This window comes from Salvelinus sp. IW2-2015, linkage group LG32 (genome assembly GCF_002910315.2).
Source record: "Salvelinus sp. IW2-2015 linkage group LG32, ASM291031v2, whole genome shotgun sequence".
Classification (NCBI taxonomy): Eukaryota; Metazoa; Chordata; class Actinopteri; order Salmoniformes; family Salmonidae; genus Salvelinus; species Salvelinus sp. IW2-2015.
This window is the reverse complement of record NC_036871.1, coordinates 11,983,110-12,006,059: the sequence shown is the minus strand read 5'-3', so window position 1 is coordinate 12,006,059 and position 22,950 is coordinate 11,983,110. Positions and strand designations below refer to the sequence as shown.

Genomic DNA, 22,950 nt, shown 5'->3' with positions numbered 1-22,950 from the left:
GCTTGAAGAATTTTGATAAGAATAATGGACAAATGTTGCACAATCCAGGTGTGGAAGCTCTTAGAGACTCGCTGCCAAAGGTGCTTCTACAAAGTATTGATTCAGGGATGTGAATACTTATGTAAATTAGATATTTCTGTATTTTATTTTCAATCAATTTGCTAAAATTACAACAACAAAAAACAAAAAAACTTTGTTGTTATGGGGTATGGTGTGTAGATGGGTAAAAAACTAATATTTAATCAATTTTGAATTCAGGCTGTAACACAACAAAATGTGGAATAAGTCAAGGGGTATGAATACTTTCTGAAGGTATCTATGAGTGTCTGATACACAGTGTGAATACGGGCCTGAGGATAATGAGTGCTTCAACACAACACAGAGGTTGTGGTCCCTGTGGACTGATGTGATTTAACCTAACCATTACTGGACAACCCAGGGTAAGCTCCATAAACTGGTCAATAACTCTATGACCCTATATTGCATTGCTCATAATATGTGTCTCTAGGCCTACACGGGTGATAAACTTAGTAAATCTGTGTCTCTAGGCCTACATGGGTGATAAACTAAGTAAATGTGTGTCTCTAGGCCTACACTGGTGATAAACTAAGTAAATGTGTGTCTCTAGGCCTACACGGGTGATAAACTAAGTAAATGTGTGTCTCTAGGCCTACACTGGTGATGAACTTAGTAAATGTGTGTCTCTAGGCCTACACTGGTGATACACTTAGTAAATGTGTGTCTCTAGGCCTACACTGGTGATGAACTTAGTAAATCTATGAGTGGTGGTTGCCGTGTTGAGGTGCGACAGTGTGTGTGCATGTACAGTACGTTGCATAGTGAATATAAACTAAGTTGACACAGGCGGTGTACAGGTGTCACAGACAGTGACGTCTGAGAGAGGAGACTGTGGAGATTACATGTGTTTATGACAGTGTGGCTACCTGACATCTCCAGTACTAAATACATGTTAGTCACTGAGGTCGAAGGCTCAACACAAGCTCACACAGCGGATGAAGACTGTCACTGTCATTCACCATTGGCAAATAGGCTAACTACAAAATGCACACACACATAGACACACCCACACAGATTGACACACCCACACACGTAGACACACCCACACACATGGACAATTCTCTGACAGTCTTCTCTTCCATCTCCAATCCATCATCCTACTACACCTCCTTCCACCCCTTCACCCCCGCTTATACCTGTACACAGAATCACACATTCCTCCATCCCCACTGACCTGCCCTTCTGACACGCCGAGCAGACCCAGGCTTTGTCCTTCTTGCTGTAGGAGCGGCAGGTCTTGCAGACGTTGTACTTGCAGTCCAGACACGGGCGCTTGGGGTTGACCAGGAAGGTGAAGGGAGAGCAGCAGCGGATGCAGCAGCGCTCGTTGAAGCGATGCTGCCGGGAGAGCAGGGAGCAGCGACTACCCTCCTCGTCCAGCTCTTGCTTCAGCTCACTGAGGGAGGATGATGGAGAGGGGGGATTAGGGGGAAGAGAGGATGAGGTGGAGAGAGGATGAGTGAGAGGGGGAGGGTGATTTCCACCAACTGAAGTTATCTATTAGGATTTTTTTTAAATAATAGTGTAAAATTATCAGCTGTACATGAAGACTTGTGTAAGGGCCAAATTGTAGAGGAGGAACTTCTTGATGCAGTTAAAGCCTTTATTCCAGGGAAAACTCCAGGGCTGGATGGCATACCAGTTGAAGTATATTAAACCTTTTATACTCTACTCAATGATACATTATTAGCATGTTTAAATCACTCCTATAAAAATTGTCAACTATCAGGTACTCAGCAAGAAGGTCTGATTTCACAATGACTGAAAAATTTACCAGGTAGTAAGTATAAAGATGCAGTCTATCTAAAACACTGGAGGCCCCTTACACTTCAGTGCTGTGATGCAAAAATCCTAGCAAAGGTGTTGTTGGATATTATTCATCCTGATTAGACATGTTTTTTTACATGAACGATACCATGGAGATAAATACGACAAGTACTTCAAACAATAAAACACTATAAAAAAATCTAGGAAACCAGATCTGCTATTCATGGAAGATTTTGGAAAGGTATGATAAAGTCAATTTGATAAAGTATGACTAGAATTGATATATACAGTAAATGCTTGGACTATTTTAATTTTGGTGAATCTCTTATACAATAGGTTAAAGTTATATATAGAACTCCAGGTGTAAAATAGTAAATAATGGCTACTTCTCAGAAAGTATTAAACTTTCAAAAGGAGTAAAACAAGGTTGTACACTGTCTGCATATCTATTTAATGTGGCCATCAAAATGTTAGCTATTAAAATCCGATCCAACAATAACATGGAGGGGCTAGAAATCCAGGGCTTAAAAACAAAGGTGTCATTTTATGCTGACGACTTAATTAAGTTTCCTCTTAAATCTGCAATCTGGATCCTTGCACAGCCTCAAAGATGATTTAGATCATGTTTCTAACCTCTCTGGATTACACCCCAACTATGATAAGTATACCATATTACATATTAAGTTGCAAAAAAAATACAACACTTACATTACCGTGTAGTTTACCAATAAAATGGTCTGATGATGAAGTGGACATACATGGTATTCATATCCCTGAAGAAATAAAGGAACTACCTTACTCTGCTTATCTTAATCGGTGCACGGTCAAAATGGAAGTAAGCATATGCCGATTAAAACACATGGTTTTCTGAGCAATCCTTTTAATTATTAGGACAAGTAAACACCTTAATTGGTGTTCCAGAGGTGTACTTGATCTATGCATGTGCATCACCAGCCAAGTGAGCCTCCCTCTTTAGTGTGTGTGAAGTGTGTCCGGAACAACTGAATGTATGCATCTTAGAAGTAGTTTTCACATACAAACTCTATAAGTCCGAAGTCAGAATCAAATATGCTTCCCAAAAATAACGTTCTCCGTGGTAGAACGTATATTTTGATTGGCGATTTGATTTTCTGCCATCAGGTAGCCTGATTTCAGATGTGTCCACGTAAACAGATTTATTAGGGAATCACTCTACTTGCAAAGCATGTAAACATTTTAATTGAACTATTATATTAATCAGACTATCCACAATAATCACATTATTGTGTGCATGTAAACATACTCATTGATGAGGGACTAGTATGATGAACTGATAACAGCCTTAAAAATTAAATAAAATCAAACCAAACTTTTTTTGTCACATGCGCCGAATACAACCTTACCGTGAAATGCTTACATACAAGCCCTTAACCAACAATGCAGTTCAAAAAAGAGTTAAGAATATATTTACCAAATAAACTAAAGTAAAAAAAGAATTAAAAATTAACACAAGAAAAATAACGACGCTATATACAGGGGGTATTGGTACCGAGTCAATGTGCAGGGGAACAGGTTAGTCGAGATATTTTGTACATGTAGGTAGGGGTAAAGTGACTATTCATAGATAATAAACAGCGGGTAGCAGCAGTGTAAAAACAAATAGGTGGGGTGTCAAGGGCAGTGTGGAGTGCGGTGTGTGGAGTGTGGAGATTGCATCATCTGTGGATCTGTTGGGACGGTATGCGAATTGGAATGGGTCTAGGGTGTCCGGGATGATGCTGTTGATGTGAGCCATGCCCAGCCTTTCAATGTACTTCATGGCTACCGACGTGATTACAGACTCAATCAGGGACATGTTTAAAATGTCAGTGAAGACACCTGCCAGTTGGTCAGCACATGCCCGGAGCACACGTCCTGGTAATCCGTCTGGCCCCGCAGCCTTGTGTATGTTGACCTGTTTAAAGGTCTTGCTCACATCGACTACTGAGAGCGTTATCACACAGTCGTACAGAACAGCTGGTGCTCTCATGCATGCTTCAGTGTTGCTTGCCTCGAAGCGAGCATAGAAGTGGTTTAGCTCGTCTGGTAGGCTCGTGTTACTGGGCAGCTTGCGGTTGTGCTTCCCTTTGTAGTCTGTAATAGTTTGCAAGTCCTGCCACATCCGACGAGCGTCGGAGCCGGTGTAGTATGATTCAATCTTAGCCCTGTATTGACGCTTTGCCTGTTTGATGGTTCGTCGCAGGGCATAGCGGGATTTCTTGTAAGCTTCCGGGTTAGAGTCCCGCACCTTGAAAGTGCCAGCTCTACCCTTTGCTTATAAGCAGGAATCAGGAGGATAGAGTTTAGTCGGATTTACCAAATGGAGGACGAGGGAGAGCTTTGTACGCGTCTCTGTGTGTGGAGTACAGGTGATCTAGAATTTTTTTCCCTCTGGTTGCACATTTAACATGTTGATAGAGATTTGGTAGAACTGATTTAAGTTTCCCTGCATTAAAGTCTCCGGCCACTAGGAGTGCCGCCTCTGGGTGAGTGGTTTCCTGTTTGCTTATTTTCTTACACAGCTGACTGAGTGCGGTCTTAGTGCCAGCATCTGTTTGTGGTGGTAAATAAACAGCCACGAAAAGTATAGCTGAGAACTCTCTAGGCAAGTAGTGTGGCCTGCAATTTATCACAGTATACTCTACTTCAGGTGAGCAGAATCTAGAGACTTCCTTAGATTTCATGCACCAGCTGTTGTTTACAAATATGCACAGACCGCCCCCCCTCGTCTTACCGGAGTGTGCTGTTCTATCCTGCCGATGCAGCGTATATCCCGCTAGCTGAATATCCATGTCGTCATTCACCCACGATTCCGTGAAACATAGGACATTACAGTTTTTGATGTCCCGTTGGTAGGATATTCGTGATCGTACCTCGTCTAGTTTATTGTCCAATGATTGCACGTTGGCGAGTAGTATTGACGGTAACGGCAGCTTTCCCACTCGCCTTCTGAGGGTCCGGACGAGGCATCCGGCTCTTCGTCCTCTGCGTCGCTTCCTTTTGCGAATAATTGGAATGTCTGCCCTGTGGGGTGTTTGGAGAATATCGTGTAAGTCCTGCTTGTTGTTGTTGTTGAAAAAATCTTTGTCTAATCCGATGTGAGTGATCGCTGTCCTGATATCCAGAAGCTCTTTTCTGCCGTAAGATATGGTTGCAGAAAAATTATGTACAAAATAATTTACAAATATCGCGAAAAAACCCACATAATAGCACTATTGGTTAGGAGACCGTAAAAGGGCGGCCATCTCCTCCGGTGCCACATCCTCCTCCCTCATGTAGTACCCTTCCTGCAGGCTCATCCTGACATGACAATGCCACCAGCCATACTGCTCGTTCTGTGCGTGATTTCCTGCAAAACAGGAATGTCAGTGTTCTGCCATGGCCAGCGAAGAGCCCGGATCTCAATCCCATTGATCACGCCTGGGACCTGTTGAATCGGAGGATGAGGGCTAGGGCCATTCCCCCCAGAAATGTCCGGGAACTTGCAGGTGCCTTGGTGGTGCAAGAGTGGGGTAACATCTCACAGCAAGAACTGGCAAATCTGTTGCAGTCCATGAGGAGGAGATGCACTGCAGTACTTAATGCAGCTGGTGGCCACACCAAATACTGACTGTTACTTTTGATTTTGACCCCCCTTTGTTCAGGGACACATTATTCCATTTCTGTTAGTCACATGTCTGTGGAACTTGTTCAGTTTATGTCTCAGTTGTTGAATCCTGTTATGTTCATACAAATATTTACACAAGTTTGCTGAAAATTAACGCAGTTGACAATGAGAGGACATTTCTTTTTTTGCTGAGTTTATATAGTTTCTTCCTCTTAACTCGGATCTCTGAGACCACACTGAGTGTGATGTGTCTTCCAGTGCCTCTGGGCTCTCACTCATCCCTATATGATATTGTGTGATGCTCCTGCATGTCAAAGAAGAAATTGAAAAGCAGGATGCATAGAGCCAACAGCAAGCACTTGGGGACAGATGGGTAGAGAGAGAGAGAGAGAAAGCCTTAGCCCAGGTACACTAGCTGCATGAAATGAGAGTTTAGCCTCTTGATGCAATAACAACTGAAAAGGGTGGCGCGTGTGTGTAGTAAACAGATTATAGCTCAATGTTATTAAGCCATTGTGTCATTAATAGACAGTAACTAAAGTACCAGTCAAAAGTTTGGACACACCTACTCATTCCATGGGTTTTCTTTATTTTTTTAAATGTTCTACATTGTAGAATAATAGAGGAGACATCAACACTATGAAATAACACATATGGAATCATGTAGTAACCAAAGTAGCCACCAACAGATTTTTACCTTATCAGCTCGGGGATTCGATCTTGCAACCTTTCGGTGACTAGTCCAACGCTCTAACCACCAGGCTACTTGCTACTTGCATGAAGGTCAGTCAATTAGGGAAATTTCAAGAACTTTGAAAGTTTCTTCAACTGCAGTCGCAAAAACCATCAAGTGCTTTGTGAAACTGGCTCGCATGAGGACTGTCACAGGAAAAGAAGACCCAGAGTTATCTCTGCTGCAGAGGATAAGTTCATTAGAGTTCACTGCAGCTCAGATTGCAGCCCTAATAAATGCTTCATAGAGTTCAAGTAAAAGACACATCTCAACATCAACTGTTCAGAGGAGACTACATGAATCAGGCCTTCATGGTCGAATTGCTGCAAAGAAACCACTTCTAAAGGACACCAATAAAAAGAAGAGACTTGCTTGGGCCAAGAAACAATGGACATTAGACTGGTGGAAATCTGTCCTTTGGATCTGATGAGTCCAAATTTGAGATTTTTGGTTCCAACTGCTATGTCTTTGTGAGACGCAGAGTAGGTGAACGGATGATCTCCGCATGTGTGGTTCCCACCGTGAAGCATGGAGAAGGAGGTGGGATGGAGTGTGGGTGATTTGCTGGTGACACTGTCTGTGATTTATTTAGAATTCAAGTCACACTTAACCAGTGTGGCTACCACAGCATTTTGCAGCGATACGCCACCCCATCTGGTTTGTGCTTGTTTATTTTATTTTATTTCACCTTTATTTAACCAGGTAGGCCAGTTGAGAACTAGTTTTCATTTACAACTGCGACCTGGCCAAGATAAAGCAAAGCAGTGTGACAAAAACAACAACACATAGTTACACATGGGAGAAACAAACATACAGTCAATAACACAATAGAAAAATCGATGTACAGTGTGTGCAAATGTAGTAAGATTAGGGAGGTAAGGCAATAAATAGGCCATAGTGGCGAAATAATTTAGCATTAACACTGGAGTGATAACTGTACAGATGATGATATGCAAGTAGAGATACTGGGGTGCAAAAGAGCAAAAAAATAACAATATGGGGATGAGGTAGTTGGGTGGGCTATTTACAGATGGGCTGTGTACAGGTGTATTGATCAGTAAGCTGCTCTGTCAGCTGATGCTTAAAGTTAGTGAGGGAGATATAACCAGCTTAGTGGGACTATCATTTGTTTTTCAACAGGACAATTACCCAAAACACACCTCCAGGTTGCATAAGGGCTATTTGACCAAGAAGGAGGGTGATGGAGTGCTGCATCAGATGACCTGGCCTCCACAATCATCCGACCTCAACCAAATTGAGATGGTTTGGGATGAGTTGGACCACAGAGTGAAGGAAAATCAGCCAACAAGTGCTCAGCATATGTGGGAACTCCTTCAAGACTGTTGGAAAAGCATTCCTCATGAATCTGGTTGTGAGAATGCCAGGTGTACAAGTGTACAAAGCTGTCATTAAGGCAAAGGGTGGCTACTTTGAAAGTTTCTAAAATATAAAATACATTTTGAATTGTTTAACACTTGTTTGGTTACTACATGATTCCATATGTGTTATTTCATAGTTTTGATGTCTTCACTATTATTCTACAATGTAGAAAATAGTAAAAATAAAGAAACACCCTTGAATGAGTAGGTGTGTCCAAACATTTGACCTGTACTGTATATCACCAGCATTTCATTAAAACAGGATCACAGGATCTGATGCTAACTAAACTATCCAGTGTCTTATCTCTGAAACGACCTCTAAATCAATGAGGAAATTATGAATAATAATCAATATGGTGATGAATACAGCTGAAATTCAATCAAGCCACACTTCAGGAAACCAGCGTTATGCTGTGTTGAAACAGCCCAATCTCCCCAGCCTGGCTGTACAAATCCAGACATGAATGGAAAACAACAAGATTAGTTGATGGTAAGCGCCTGCCCTGTTCACTAGAATCAAACACAGCAGCAGCAGTGAAAGTCACTTCCTAATCACTGGGGAAGTGAAGGGTAAAACGTCTGGTTGGAAGATAGAGCGGTGAAGAGCGCCAACAAGAGTATGCTGGATATGCGAAGGTTGTACAGCTGTGATATAAACTAAGTGAAGCCTTGGTCTTTACAATCTGGTCATCCTCTTGTCAGTTGCCACTATCTTGAGATCAAAAAAGGTTCAGCTTAAGCTAAGCCTAGTTAGAGTCTCCAAGGACTGAGCACACACTCCTTATGCGGTTTATAAATTCCAGGTTGTAGCGACACCACATCTCTACTACTGTCAGTCAAGTGGATCAAGCCTCCATGGTAGCTACATCTCCATGAAGGTGATACCTACCTCATTGCACAGAGTGTCGCAATAGATCACGAGTGAAGGCTGGCCAGACACCAAAGATTCAGGCCAAGACTTTGATTAGTCCAAAACAATCTAGGCCAAATCCCCCATATTTCAGTTACCACTGAATCAACAACAGCCTCGTGAGCCAGCCTGGTTGCGTGATAGCTCACCATTTTAACACAGCTTTCAGACTGGTTCTGCAAGGCTAGATCAACTCTGTGTCCATTAGGACAGAATAACTCACTGTGGTTTTCAGACGTGGTTTTCAACAGGGAATGAGATAAAATCGCACCCTGTACATAAGCATGCATTAGAGTGAGAGAGAAAAGAATAGAGAGAGAAAAAAGAAAGAGAGTGTCACGTTCCTGACCTGTTTTCCTTTGTCTTGTATTTATTTTAGTTGGTCAGGGCGTGAGTTGGGTGGGTTGGTCTATGGTTGATTTTCTATGTTGGGATTTGGTGTTCGGCCTGGTATGATTCTCAATCAGAGACAGCTGTCAATCGTTGTCCCTGATTGAGAATCATACTTAGGCAGCCTGGGTTTCACTTGTGTTTTGTGGGTGTTTGTTCCTGTGACTGTGTTTGGGCCACACAGGACTGTTTCGGGTTTGTCACGTTTGTTGGTTTTGTATTTTGAAGTGTTTTGTTGATTTTCATTAATATGGAACACCTAAAACAACCTCCGCATCCTTGGCCGATCCATCCTCGTCTATATATATATATATATATATATATATATAGAGAGAGAGAGAGAGAGAGAGAGAGAGAGAGAGGAGAGAGAGAGAGAGAGAGAGAGAGAGAGAGAGGAGAAGAGAGGAGAGAGAGAGCTCTTTAACATCGTCCTTAGCTCTGGCATCTTCCCCAATATTTGGAACCAAGGACTGATCACCCCAATCCACAAATGGAGACAAATTTGACCCCAATAACTACTGTGGAATATGCGTCAACCAAGTAACCTTGGGAAAATCCTCTGCATTATCATTAACAGCAGACTCGTACATTTCCTCAATGAAAACAATGTACTGAGCAAATGTCAAATTGGCTTTTTACCAAATTACCGTACAACAGACCATGTATTTACCCTACACACCCTAATTGACAACCAACAAACCAAAACAAAGGCAAAGTCTTCTCATGCTTTGTTGATTTCAAAAAAGCCTTCGACTCAATTTGGCATGAGGGTCTGCTATACAAATTGATGGAAAGTGGTGTTGGGGTAAAACATACGACATTAAAAAACCATGTACACAAACAACAAGTGTGCGGTTAAAATTGGCAAAAAACACACACATTTCTTCACACAGGGTCGTGGGGTGAGACAGGGATGCAGCTTAAGCCCCACCCTCTCACATATATATCAACGAATTGGCGCGGGCACTAGAACGTCTGCAGCATCCGGTCTCACCCTACTAGAATCCAAGTCAAATGTCTACTGTTTGCTGATGATCTGGTGCTTCTGTCACCAACCAAGGAGGGCCTACAGCAGCACCTAGATCTTCTGCACAGATTCTGTCAGACCTGGGCCCTGACAGTAATCTCAGTAAGACCAAAATAATGGTGTTCCAAAAAAGGTCCAGTCACCAGGACCACAAATTCCATCTAGACACCGTTGCCCTAGAGCACACAAAAAATTATACATACCTCGCCTAAACATCAGCACCACAGGTAACTTCCACAAAGCTGTGAACGATCTGAGAGACAAGGCAAGAAGGGCCTTCTATGCCATCAAAAGGAACATAAATTTCAACATACCAATTAGGATCTGGCTAAAATACTTGAATCAGTCATAGAGCCCATTGCCCTTATATGGTTGTGAGGTCTGGGGTCCCGCTCACCAACCAAGATTTCACAAAATGGGACAAACACCAAATTGAGACTCTGCATGCAGAATTCTGCAAAAATACCTCCGTGTACAACGTAGAACCAAATAATGCATGCAGAGCAGAATTAGGCCGATACCCACTAATTATCAAAATCCAGAAAAGAGCCGTTAAATTCTACAACCACCTAAAAGGAAGCGATTCCCAAACCTTCCATAACAAAGCCATCACCTACAGAGAGATGAACCTGGAGAAGAGTCCCCTAAGCAAGCTGGTCCTAGGGCTCTGTTCACAAACACAAACACACCCACAGAGCCCCAGGACACACAGCACAATTAGACCCAACCAAATCATGAGAAAAAGAATAATTACTTGACACATTGGAAAGAATTAACAAAAAAACAGAGCAAACTAGAATGCTTTTGGCCCTAAACAGAGAGTACACAGTGGCAGAATACCTGACCACTGTGACTGACCCAAACTTAAGGAAAGCTTTGCACTATGTACAGACTCAGTGAGCATAGCCTTGCTATTGAGAAAGGCTGCCGTAGGCAGACATGGCTCTCAAGAGAAGACAGGCTATGTGCACACTGCCCACAAAATGAGGTGGAAACTGAGCTGCACTTCCTAACCTCCTGCCCAATGTATGACCATATTAGAGAGACATATTTCCCTCAGATTACACAGATCAACAAAGAATTTGAAAACAAATCCAATTTTGATAAACTCCATATCTACTGGGAGAAATTCCACAGTGTGCCATCACAGCAGCAAGATTTGTGACCTGTTGCCACAGAAAAGGGCAACCAGTGAAGAACAAACACCATTGTAAATACAACCCATATTTATGCTTATTTATTTAACTTGTGTGCTTTAACCATTTGTACATTGTTACAACACTGTATATATATAATATAACATTTGTAATGTCTTTATTGTTTTGAAAACTTCTGTATGTGTAATGTTTACTGTTAATTTGTTATTGTTTATTTCACTTTTGTATAATATCTACCTCACTTGCTTTGGCAATGTTAACACATGTTTCCCATGCCAATAAAGCCCCTTGAATTGAATTGAATTGAGAGAGAGAGAACTGTCCTTTCCCTGAAGGTTCTGGAGCATAATCGAGAGATGGTACTGAAGTGATGACATTCTAATGTTATTTTACCCCTCTGAAGGCTCACTCAGCAGGTCTAAGGAAAGGTGAGAATGCTTCTCACTGTTCACTACCTCACCACGCATAACTCAGACCATGAATACATTAACAGATGCGCTTAATTCATTGTGATTCTGGGTATTCAGAACCAACCAAGGACACCTCTTAGTTTCATTCAGTTAGTATCCAATTATCACAAACAGCACACTGTGGTCTTGACGCTTGTATCTAAGGACCTTCAATAGCTGTCATTTGAATTCATACACCCCTACCTAACTGTGCAAATCTGAAAGGACTGGTAATGACTGGATGGGTATAAGCAATATAGTACTGTACAGTAATGACTCTATTTCCCCCTTGATAGGCCATATTGATTATCCTATTCCAATCCTCTCAGATCTCCCCAGGTCCCTTGGGGGTTTGAGATTGGGTGTATACCAGTTACCATGGTGATTTAGGCAGGAGGTGAGTCATAGTCAAACAGGAAAGGGCAGGCTCTTCCTGTCTCTTGTTTTGGAGACACAGTGGGCCAGAGGCAGGATGGGAAATCTCCTGTGATATCCAATGCCTGGCCTCCAGCCACCCAAGTCATAGACTGGTCTCTCTGCTACCGCACGGCAAACAACAAGTCTGGAACCAACAGGAGCCTAAAGAGCTTCTACCCCCAAGACATAAGACTGCTAAATAGTTAGTTAAATACTTAACCAATAGCTACCCAGACTATCTGCATTGACCCTTTTTGCACTAACTCTTTTGACTCATCGCATACGCTGCTGTTACTGTTAATTATCTATCTTGTTTCCTAGTCACTTTATCCCTACCTACAGTATATGTACATACCTACAGTACCAGTCAAAAGTTTGGACAAACCTACTCATTCAAGGGTTTTTCTTTATTTTTACAATTTTCTACATTGTAGAATAAGAGTGAAGACATAAAAACTATGAAATAACACATATGGAATCATGTAGTAACCAAAAAAGTGTTAAACAAATCAAAATATATGTTATATTAGAGATTCTTCAAAATTGCCACCCTTTGCCTTGATGACAGATTTGCACTCTCTATTTTTCCATTTTTGTTCTCTCTGCGTTGTTGGGAAGGACCAGTAAATCAGCATTTCACTGTTAGTCTACACCAGTTGTTTACGAAGCATGTGACAAATACAGTATGATTTGATTTGAGCTAGATGGAAATCTGTGATCCTCCATAACCCATAGCAAGTCCCAACAAGTTGACTACTTTAGAACAGTGAAAGCCTTCAATGGCACTACCCATGCTAAAACAGGCTTTGTGGCAAGTGCGCCCTCCATCCAACTCTATGGTCCAAAGGTCCAAACTCACCTGAGGCGCTCGTCCTCTTTCTTCCGGAGCCTCATGTCCCGCTGCACCACTTGTAGAACGTGCTCTGCCTCATCGTCCGTCAGTCCCGACATGTCCAGCTTCCGCCTCATGGCTGACTCAGGTACCACTGTCAATCCAACACCCTGCCCCAATCTGTTGTCTCCACTGAGCTCAGGAGAGACTGTAAGGGGATGACAGACATTGGGAAAAGGTCAAAGGATGACGTTTCTCCTAGATTATGATATAAGGACAGGTTGGGTTGTTTCTTCTAATGGTTAAGGTTTGGATTTGAGAGGGTTAAGTTTGTCTTCAGTGTGTGCCTAGATCAACACAGCACAACAGAGAACTATGCTCAGTGTGGTCTCCTCCTTCAGCAAAGTCATTTTCACTGAGCACACTCTTAGAAAAAGGGTTCTAAAAAGGGTTATTTGCAGAGGAATAGGGTTCTACCAAGAACTGTTTTCGTCTGAAGAACCCTTTTTGATAAACAACGGTTCATTGTAAGGCAAAGGGTTCTACCTAAACCTTTACAGTACTGACAATTTATATTTCTGCCATGATTTCTGTCTTTCAAATTAGTATTTTCTGTGATTTTATTGAGCAGAGAATAGGTGAATAGAAGGGAGTATGAGTGAACCAGCAGTGTCCCCATGGGGACAAACCGAATAACCATATATGGTTCTACTTTGCACCTTTTTTCAAAGAGTCACACACTTCTGTATCACTACATCAAGATTAAACTAAAACAGATATACAGTTGAAGTGAATGTGAAATGTCAGAATAATAGTAGAGAGAATTATTTATTTCAGCTTTTATTTATTTCATCACATTCCCAGTGGGTCAGAAGTTTACATACATTCAATTAGTATTTGGTAGCATTGCCTTTAAATTGTTTAACTTGGGTAAAACGTTTCGGGTAGCCTTCCACAAGCCTCCCATAATAAGTTGGGTGAATTTTGGCCCAATCCTCCTGACAGAGCTGGTGTAACTGAGTCAGGTTTGTAGGCCTCCTTGCTCGCACACACCTTTTCAGTTCTGCCCGCACATTTTCTATAGGATTGAGGTCAGGGCTTTGTGATGTCCACTCCAATATCTTGACTTTGTTGTCCTTAAGCCATTTTGCCACAACTTTGGAAGTATGCTTTGGGTCATTGTCCATTTGGAAGACCCATTTGCAACCAAGCTTTAACTTCCTGACTGATGCCTTGAGATGTTGCTTCAATATATCCACATAATTTTGCCATCTATTTAATATGCCATATATTTTGTGAAGTGCACCAGTCCCTCCTGCAGCAAAGTACCCCCACAACATGATGCTACCAACCCCCATGCTTCACGGTTGGGATGGTGCTCTTCAGCTTGCAAGCATCCCCCTTTTTCCTCCAAACATAACAATGGTCATTATGACCAAACAGTTCTATTTTTGTTTCATCAGACCAGAGGAAATTTCTCCAAAAAGTACAATCTTTGTCCCCATGTGCAGATGCAAACCGTAGTCTGGCTTTTTTATGGCAGTTTTGGAGCAGTGGCTTCTTCCTTGCTGAGCGGCCTTTCAGGTTATGTCGATATAGGACTCGTTTTACTGTGGATATAGATACTTTTATACTTCTTTCCTCCAGCATCTTCATAAGGTCCTTTGCTGTTGTTCTGGGATTGATTTGCACTGTTCGCACCAAAGTACGTTCATCTCTAGGAGAGATGAGACGTCTCCTTCCTGAGCGGTACGACGGCTGCGTGGTCCCATGGTGTTTATAGTTGTGTACTATTGTTTGTACAGATGAACGTGGTACCTTCAGGCGTTTGGAAATTGCTCCCAAGGATGAACCAGAATTGTGGAGGTCTAACATTTTTTCTGAGGTCTTGGCTGATTTCTTTTGATTTTCCCAAGATGTCAAGCAAAGAGGCACTGATTTTGAAGGTAGGCCTTGAAATACATCCACAGGTACACCTCCAATTGACTCAAATGATGTCAATTTGCCTATCAGAAGCTTCTAAAGCCATGAAATCATTTTCTGGAATTTTCCAAGCTGTTTAAAGGCACAGTCAACTTAGTGTATGTCAACTTCTGACACACTGGAATTGTGATACAGTGAATTATAAGTGAAATAATCTGTCTGTAAACAATTGTTGGGAAAATGACTTGTGTCATGCACAAAGTAGATGTCCTAACCGACTTGCCAAAACTATAGTTTGTTAACAAGAAATTTGTGGAGTGGTTGAAAAACGAGTTTTAATGACTCCAACCTAAGTGTATGTAAACTTCTGACTTCAACCGTAGAAATTAAACCTTTTTTACTTCATAGGTCTAATGAAATTTTGTGTCTGTTGATTTCACAATATAGAGCATGCACCAGGAAGGAATACATGGTGGCTCTGCAGTCCTTCGTCAGTGTGGGAGCTTTCTGGTATGCAGGTCAGGCAGAAACACCTTCCTATCCAATCCTTACATAGCATCATTTGTCTTCCTGCGTACCAGTAATGCAGCAAGAGAGCCATAAACATTCTGAAATGCACACGTCTTTACAAAATGTTATAAAAATGATCTCCTTTTACAGAAGACTGACTTGTAATTAGTCCCTTTTCAGTGTGATGAGATGCCTTTACTTGAGTGAAAGAATATAACCTCATCATCCATCAATTAAATATAACTGAAGGCTCTGACTCTGTCTTAAATCAAGATACCATTGTCTAGATTGGTTCCAAGTCCTTCATTTCCTCCAAGACAAAAGACAAATCATGGTTGGTATTGTGTGTGTACGGGAAACACAAAACGAAATATTTAAGATGAACAATGATGAATGAAAAGCTCAACTAACGCTCTGTGCTGAAAAACAAGACTGAACACAAGATTACAAGTGTGACTGATTGAATGAAAGCATGGGTGGGCTACACTGTGCTAGATACTTGTACTCTCAGATTGAACAACACGTTGACCTGTCTGACTCTTCAGGAGCAGCCAAACACCCACCAGACCTGGGTTCAAATACAATTTGAAAACCTTCAAATACTTTTAGCGTTTACTTCAGCCTGCCTGAAGTGGCAGATTGGTGGGGTTTGCACTTTTGCAACTGTTGTATTGGATCCATTGCACCGGGCAAGGTCAATCAAGCCTAGATAAAGTATTTGAAATGATTTGAAATAGTATTTGAACCCAGGTATGACACCTATCACTGGCTTGTTAATAACTCCTGATTAAAGTGCTAACTACAGCAGGTGATTAGGACTGCTCTCAGCACAGCAGCACCCTAAACCCCATGGTGAGAGAACACACATTTCAATCTGCTAAGCCACAACAATCAAGCCGTTTTGTAGGGAGAATTAGTACTCATGACCTGAATTACATTTCCCAAGTGTTTCTTTTTCTCTCATTCTGACTCACAGAGCAACATTTCAAACAACGTCAACTGTATATGAACTAGAGGACAATCAGGACAGTCAGACCCGAACCCAAATGGAGCCAACGACAACCAGACCTAGACCCGACCCGTACCCTAATGGGTCTGTCTGGGTTTAGACCAGACTCGATTGGACCCAAGTGACAAAAACAAAAGAAGAATATCAGCCAAGTTGCCATTCTGGTAAACAAATAGGTTTTTATATGTTGGCTAGGCCTTTTATAAATCAATAAGTTCACCTTACTGGTGTAAAATAAATATGCTATAGGCTATGCAGAGCTGTGGCCGAGTCCATTCGGGTCAATAAGCTGTAGTTGACTCGAGACCCGATGACAATCAAACACACCCGACCCGGACCTGAGGGAAAAGTTTGAATTTTTGGACCCGGACTTGCTCAGGTCCTGGGACGGGTCTGGGTGTCAGAAGTCCCAGAAGAGATTCAACTGTGTCTGTCTCTCTGTGTGTGTGTGTGTGTGTGTGTGTGTGTGTGTGTGTGTGTGTGTGTGTGTGTGTGTGTGTGTGTGTGTGTGTGTGTGTGTGTGNGTGTGTGTGTGTCTGTGTCTGTGTCTGTGTCTGTGTCTCTGTGTGTGTGTGTGTGTGCTGTCTCTTATACACATCTAGATGTGTATAAGAGACAGGGGCTAAGGTTCAGGAAAGAGTAGGAGAGAAAGAGTGTGTGCATGCGTGCGTATGTGTCAGAAGTCCCAGAAGAGATTCAACTGTGTGTGTGTGCGTGCGCGCGTGCGTGCGTGTGCGTGTAGGTAGTCCAAAAGCTGATGTCTCAGTCCAACTCTGACATAATAGCGTATGATAACTGATTTACAATCTGTTGAGCTGATGTGAGGAGGAACACAGGAGTCCCTATTCCTGGAGTTAACAGCAAACATTGCTTGCATCTGTACAATCCTGTTAATCCATTCAGTATCTCTTTTGGAGGGGGAGAGATAGAGAGAGAACGAGAACGAGAGAGATTGAATGTACATTTGTGAATAATTCGTTATTATACCAGTACTACCTTGTGATGATAGTTATGAACAGTGAAATCCAATTCCTATTAATCAATTGGCTATTACTATTAAGATATTCTGCTTCATCAGTCGTATAGTATTACTATAACTTTGACGGGGTGTAATAATAACCTTTTAATTTGTCACTAAAAACGTAGTTTATATCGGAACATTCACATTTAGAGAAATAAGTAACTCACCGGTCCGTGTCCCAGTCTTCTTCTTCTCAGTTCCACACCGGTACAGTAAGCAAATCCCGGTCTCTGGCCAGATGTTGTGCAAGTCAGCTGTCGTGCGCGCATTAACACGATTTATACAAAAAAACTGAAACACTCTAGCCTACATGATCATATCCGTGTAAGTCAAGTCCATTTCATGTTAGTCTCTTCAGAATGTCGACTGACTTTTTAGGCAACTCATACATAAAGCTAGTAACCTATGTTTCTGTCTCTGTACAGTACGGAAAGGGCGGCATCTGGACTACTAACAAGCGCAATTGAAGTTGCAAACACCTGCTGGCGAAAGAGCCTATCAGATCGCGACATGTAAACCGTTATTTTACTGTTTGGAATGAACGCGGCACAGTAGGCTAAACTGTAAATTCATTTGTACAGCCCGTCAGTAATATCACAAAGACTATGCCACAGTAGTTAAATTCATCGACAAAAGTTAATATAATTGAGCAATACATTTTCCATGAAATGTTTTTAACTGAATGAGAATAAAGTCATTATATTCTAAGCTTCCAACATCTATTTCTAAGGAGCAACTATAGCTGGATTTGAGGTTAACTTTTCATGGAGCAAAGTTTAACACTCCATAATCACATTGGCCTACTAAACCTGAAATGCGATGAAATAATACACTTGTAAATACAAATTTGTTCATGGGCACATTTTAATGTAAGCCATGATCAACCGAATGCTCTCTGATATTTTTATCCTGGTATCCCTTTCCCATTCAGATAGCCTTGCTCCTCCTACCCTTACTGAACCCAACCAGAAAACAATGCATTCTATACACGCGTCAGCCCAGCATGAAAAAATAGAAAAACAGGTACTCAACTGCAAGAGATGATGAAATAAATACAAACGAATAACCAGGAAACTCCACAGCCTGTGACTATATCCCAGAAAAAGAAAAGCAAGCTCCTGCTGGAACAGTGAACAGTCACACAGTGAGGTTTCCTGGGGTAAGGAGGCTTTTTGTAGCCTGGTCCCAGATCTGTTTGCGCTGTCTTGCCAACGTGAATGGTCATTAGTGTGACACAGATCTGAGTCCAGGCTTTTTGAGGGGGCCAGTAAAGTGATTCTTTGGAGAATTAAGCTGGACTAATGATTGCTTCATGTGAAACCCAGTCACATGAGGATCCAGTCAGCTGGGGCTGCTGCCAGGGCTATGGTGTGGTGTGGTGTGGGAGGGCAAAGTTCACTGGGGGCCTCTGCTGCTCCATGGCACGTCTCTAATCTCTGATGCTTGTAGTAGACTTGGGATCAGAGCGCAGAATCACACCGTAATCACACTATTCCCCATATACTGCACTAAGTACTACACTATACACGTAGTTGAATTGAATTGAGAGAGAGAGGAATGGAGAGCGAACTGGGAAATGGGTGTGTTGCATGCATGTGTGCATGAGTGTGCGAAATGCGTTTGTGCGTTGTGCTTGCGCATGTGCACCCGTGTGATAAAAGTACAAAAGGGAGTTGAGTGTGTAGCACGTTCTAGTGTATCAGTATGGAGCAGGCTATGTGGCTGCTGGGCATCCTGTGTCTGCAGGTCTGTCTGCTCTCTACCACAGCCCTCCCTGACCAGACAGACGAACAGCAGCCATACAAACCAACCAAGAAGCCATGGTAAGACATTCCAATCCTCTGTTCTTTACTGGTCAGAATGAACTGGGTTTTTCTACCCACAGAGTTAAATAGAACACAAATGTAAATGTGTCTCCACACAGTTTCAACTGTGTGGGGTGACACACATCATATGTTTTCACTCAATTATCCAGGACCTCTGCCATTCAGGACCTCTATACCAGGCGGTGTCAGAAGAAGGCCCTAAACATTGTCAAAGACTCCAGCCACCCGAGTCATAGACTGTTCTATCTTCTATCGCATGGCAAGCGGTACCGATGCTCCAAGTCTGGAACCAACAGGGCCTTGAACAGCTTCTACCCCCAAGCCATAAGACCGCTAAATACGGTAAAACTTAAATTAGTAGCTCAGGTGTTTATCACTGAACCCCAACAGCGCTTATTAGAGTCTATTTCCTTAATACACACAGCTTTTGCTCAATACAATGTTGAAAAGACCACCGCACTGTTTACTGTGACCAGTATGACCAGTATAAACATTATAATACCAAATCCATCGCAGATCAGACTTGCAAAGACTAGGCTGCCTATCATACACCCCCGATTTCATGCTTCAGCACCATTCTCTCACCAGTTTCACCTTGTTGAGCTTTGTATCCCCCGTAGTTCCAATCACACCAGATAGAATTCACTATTCAACGTTTGTTCAGGTCCCCAGGACATCGTGAGATGACTTCAATACCGTCCACTTGGGGCAACTTAACCGTCAAAGTTAATTATGATTGACCGTCAAAAAAAAAATCTGTTTAAACAACCTTTTAACAGCCTTACCTACTTTCTCTTCGCCATAGACATTTATCTACCCCTGGACAAATGTTGAATACTGAAGTGAGACCGTGAGATCTTGTTGCTAGTTGAGCTGACCATGTCAAACCACACTTCTGTTTCATCCATGGCAAGGGTGTGGCTCTCCTTTCTCTTCTTTTGCGCAATCTTTGCGCTACTCACTGTAGTTCACTCATAAGCAAGAGAATTAGACCCGGCGTTTATTTGAAACAGGCGCTTATTTGCTGATACTGTACATGTGTCGATGCCCGGCTATTAAAAGGAACAGGCAGCTATTTGAGACTGCGTTTATCTGAAGTTTTACGGTAGTTAGTTAAATAGTTAACCAATAGCTACCCGGACTACCTGCATTGACTCTTTTCTGCTCCTCACATACGCTGCTACTGTTTTTAATCTATCCTGTTGCATAGTCACTCTATTCCTAGTTATACGTACATAATTACCTCAATTACCTCGTACCCCTGCACATCAACTCGGTACTGGTACCCTGTGTATATAGCCAAGTTATCGTTACTCCTTGTGTATTTATTATTGCTTTTATTATTAAGTGTTATTACTTTTCTATTATTTCTCTATTTTCTTTCTCTTTGCATTGTTGGGAAGGGCCCGTAAGCGTTTCACTGTTAGTCTACGCCTGTTGTTTACAAAGCATGTGAATAATAATATTTGATTTGAATTGAATTATAGTAGAATGGAGAATGGAAATGTACGAATAGATGAATTGCTATCATATTCATATGTCTGTGAGGCTTATGTTCAGAAGGTTTTTTACTTCCGATGTTCATTTCTCTATAACTAATTCCTGTTAACAATGAGGATGCAATTGTTGTATTGGGTAATATCCTGCTGATGTAGTTATTGCATGGTGTCAAAGATAATACCAACTCCTTATCTTATCTGAGGGTACAGATCCAGTGCTAGAGAAGTCACATTGCGCCATTGGGGTTGTCGAAGCAATTGTCATGGTAACATGGTGCTGTCCTCTCCCTACCACAAACCCATGTAATGTTATTCATCCACACGTACAAGAGAGCTATCCAAGCCTACTGTAGCTAGGCCGGCTGGGCTGTCTGTCCACTTTAGTGAAGATACATGTTATATAATACATGAACTCCACTAACATCACTAAGGTATGAAAATATATGCGGTCAACAGGAAGGCTCACGTCCAATCATACTGTGAGCACCACCTCAGATGAGAAGCAATTAACCCACAACTTCAGAAGATGAATTTGAGAAGAACCACTGTACTTGTTTCCACGGTCTGATTCCTCTCTCGTCTGGCCTCAGGGTTCAAGGACTAAGAGGCAGACTGAGGCCGAGGGCCAGTGCAGGAACGGCTGTCTCTCCCTCGTAGGAGAGATGAGTGGACTCTCCGGAATGCCTGGGCCTCCTACCGGTTGGGTAAGACTCTGTGATTCGATTGGAGGAGTTTATTAGCCACATTCACAGGGTCGCAGATGTAATTGCAGGGTAGAGTGAAATTCTTAAACTCAGAGCTACAACAGTGAAGGTCAAAAAGAGAAGGGAATTAGAAAATATGAAATAATAATATATACATATTTACAACTGTAACAATGATAAATGTCCATTGGGGGTTGGAGGCAGGGTAAATGTCCACGGGGGTTTGGAAGTCAGGGGGGCAGGAGGGGGACAGGGGGAGCAGGTAACTGCCTAGTGGTGGCTATTCAGCAGCCTGATGGTCTGTGGGTAAAAGCTATTGGTCAGTCTGACAGTTTTTGACATGATGCTCCCACACTACCCGCATCTGAGTGATGGAAGCAGGGAGAAAAGGCCGTGGCATGGGTGGCTTAGGTCCTTGACAACCAAACAAAGATCTGAAGAATCAAAGTGGTTGAGTGGTCAAGAACCACTGTTCTTGTTTCCACTGTCTGAACCCTCTCTCCTCTCTCCTCAGAGCTTAAGGATTAAGAGGCAGAAGAAATTCAGGAGAGAATGCAAGAAAAACCTGGAAATGTGTCGCTCCCGCCTAGGATCCTTGACACCCATGAGTGATGCTGGGCGCAGTTGGGTAAAACACCACCAAACACCAACCAAAGAGGTTGTAAGTAAAGCAGAAGATGAGAAAAGTGATATTTTCTTATGGTATGACAATATGTATCACGTTTCAGGTAAGACCCAGATGCAGACCATGTTGAATTAACAACAGTTTATTAATCCAACAGGGGCAGGCAAAGGACAGGTCAAGGCAGGCAGGGGTCAGTAATCCAGATAGACGGGGCAAAGGTACAGGACGGCAGGCAGGCTCAGGGTAGACAGGCAGGCTCAGGGTAGGCAGAGGTCAGAAATCCAGATCGGTGGGGCAAAGGTACAGGAAGGTGAGCAGGCAGGCTCAGGGCAGGCACAAAAGGTCAAAAACAGGAAAACAGGAACAATCAAGAGCCAGGAACAGAGGGAAAACTTTTGGTAGGCTAGACGAAACAAAACAAACTGGCAACAGACTAACAGAGCACACAGGTATAAATACACAGGGGATAATGGGGAAGATGGGCAGCACCTGGAGAGGAGTGGAGACAATCACAAAGACAGGTGAAACAGATCAGGGTGTGACAATATGTAATAACTCTCAACAGAGAGACTTACCCCTATTACCGCCTATACCTCTATCGCAGGTGAGAAACTAACTAATTAGTACATGTTCATTTCCTTTCTTGTTAATATACGTATTCAGTGTCATTAGTAAAAATGTTTCATCCCTTGCTGCTGCTCAAATGGCCTTTTTCCCTTTTACTTCCTTGGCGGCTCTTTATAGAACCTCAAGGGGGGCTTCATACAAATGCTTCGTTTGTAAAGTATGTCTTAGTGTTGGAGCGTACCCCTGGCTATCTATAAATAATTAAAAACAAGAAAATTGTGCTATCTGGTTTGCTTAATATAACTAACTTGAAATAATTTTTACTTTTACACTTGATACTTAAGTACATTTTAGCAATTACATTTAGTTTTGATACTTAAGTATATTTAAAAAATAAATTATTTTTGACTTTTAGTCAAGAAGTATTTTACTGGGTGACTCACTTTTACTTGAATAATTTTCTATTGACGTGTCTTTACTTTTACTGAAGTATGACAAGTGG

At 42.1% G+C, this 22,950-nt stretch overlaps 2 protein-coding genes across 2 annotated transcripts in view; one reads left to right on the top strand and one right to left on the bottom strand.

Annotated features, from left to right (window-relative positions):
• myripa (myosin VIIA and Rab interacting protein a) overlaps nt 1–17,478 on the bottom strand; it is a 45,578-nt gene extending 28,100 nt beyond the window's left edge. Inside the window, 3 exon segments of the mRNA XM_070436643.1 lie at nt 1,253–1,474; nt 12,792–12,972; nt 17,395–17,478. Of these exon segments, the coding sequence (XP_070292744.1) occupies nt 1,253–1,474; nt 12,792–12,901 (332 nt within the window). The 5' untranslated portion in view covers nt 12,902–12,972; nt 17,395–17,478.
• A 1,427-nt stretch (nt 17,479–18,905) lies between these two features.
• Nucleotides 18,906–22,016, top strand: LOC111956493 (uncharacterized). The gene is made up of 5 exons (XM_070436794.1): nt 18,906–19,050; nt 19,203–19,395; nt 21,143–21,256; nt 21,771–21,942; nt 21,985–22,016. The coding sequence occupies exons 1-5, from the start codon at nt 18,932–18,934 to the stop codon at nt 22,014–22,016; spliced, it is 630 nt and encodes a 209-aa protein (XP_070292895.1). The 5' UTR covers nt 18,906–18,931.
• The last annotated feature ends 934 nt before the right edge of the window (nt 22,017–22,950 follow it).

Bases quoted from the DNA above. Each gene is read 5' to 3' on its own strand.
- LOC111956493 (XM_070436794.1), top strand. From the start codon at position 18,932: ATGGAGCAGGCTATGTGGCTGCTGGGCATCCTGTGTCTGCAGGTCTGT. The intron at 19,051-19,202 runs GTAAGACATTCC...TCAATTATCCAG, and splicing joins AAACCAACCAAGAAGCCATG to GACCTCTGCCATTCAGGACC. The intron at 21,257-21,770 runs GTAAGACTCTGT...CTCTCTCCTCAG, and splicing joins CTGGGCCTCCTACCGGTTGG to AGCTTAAGGATTAAGAGGCA.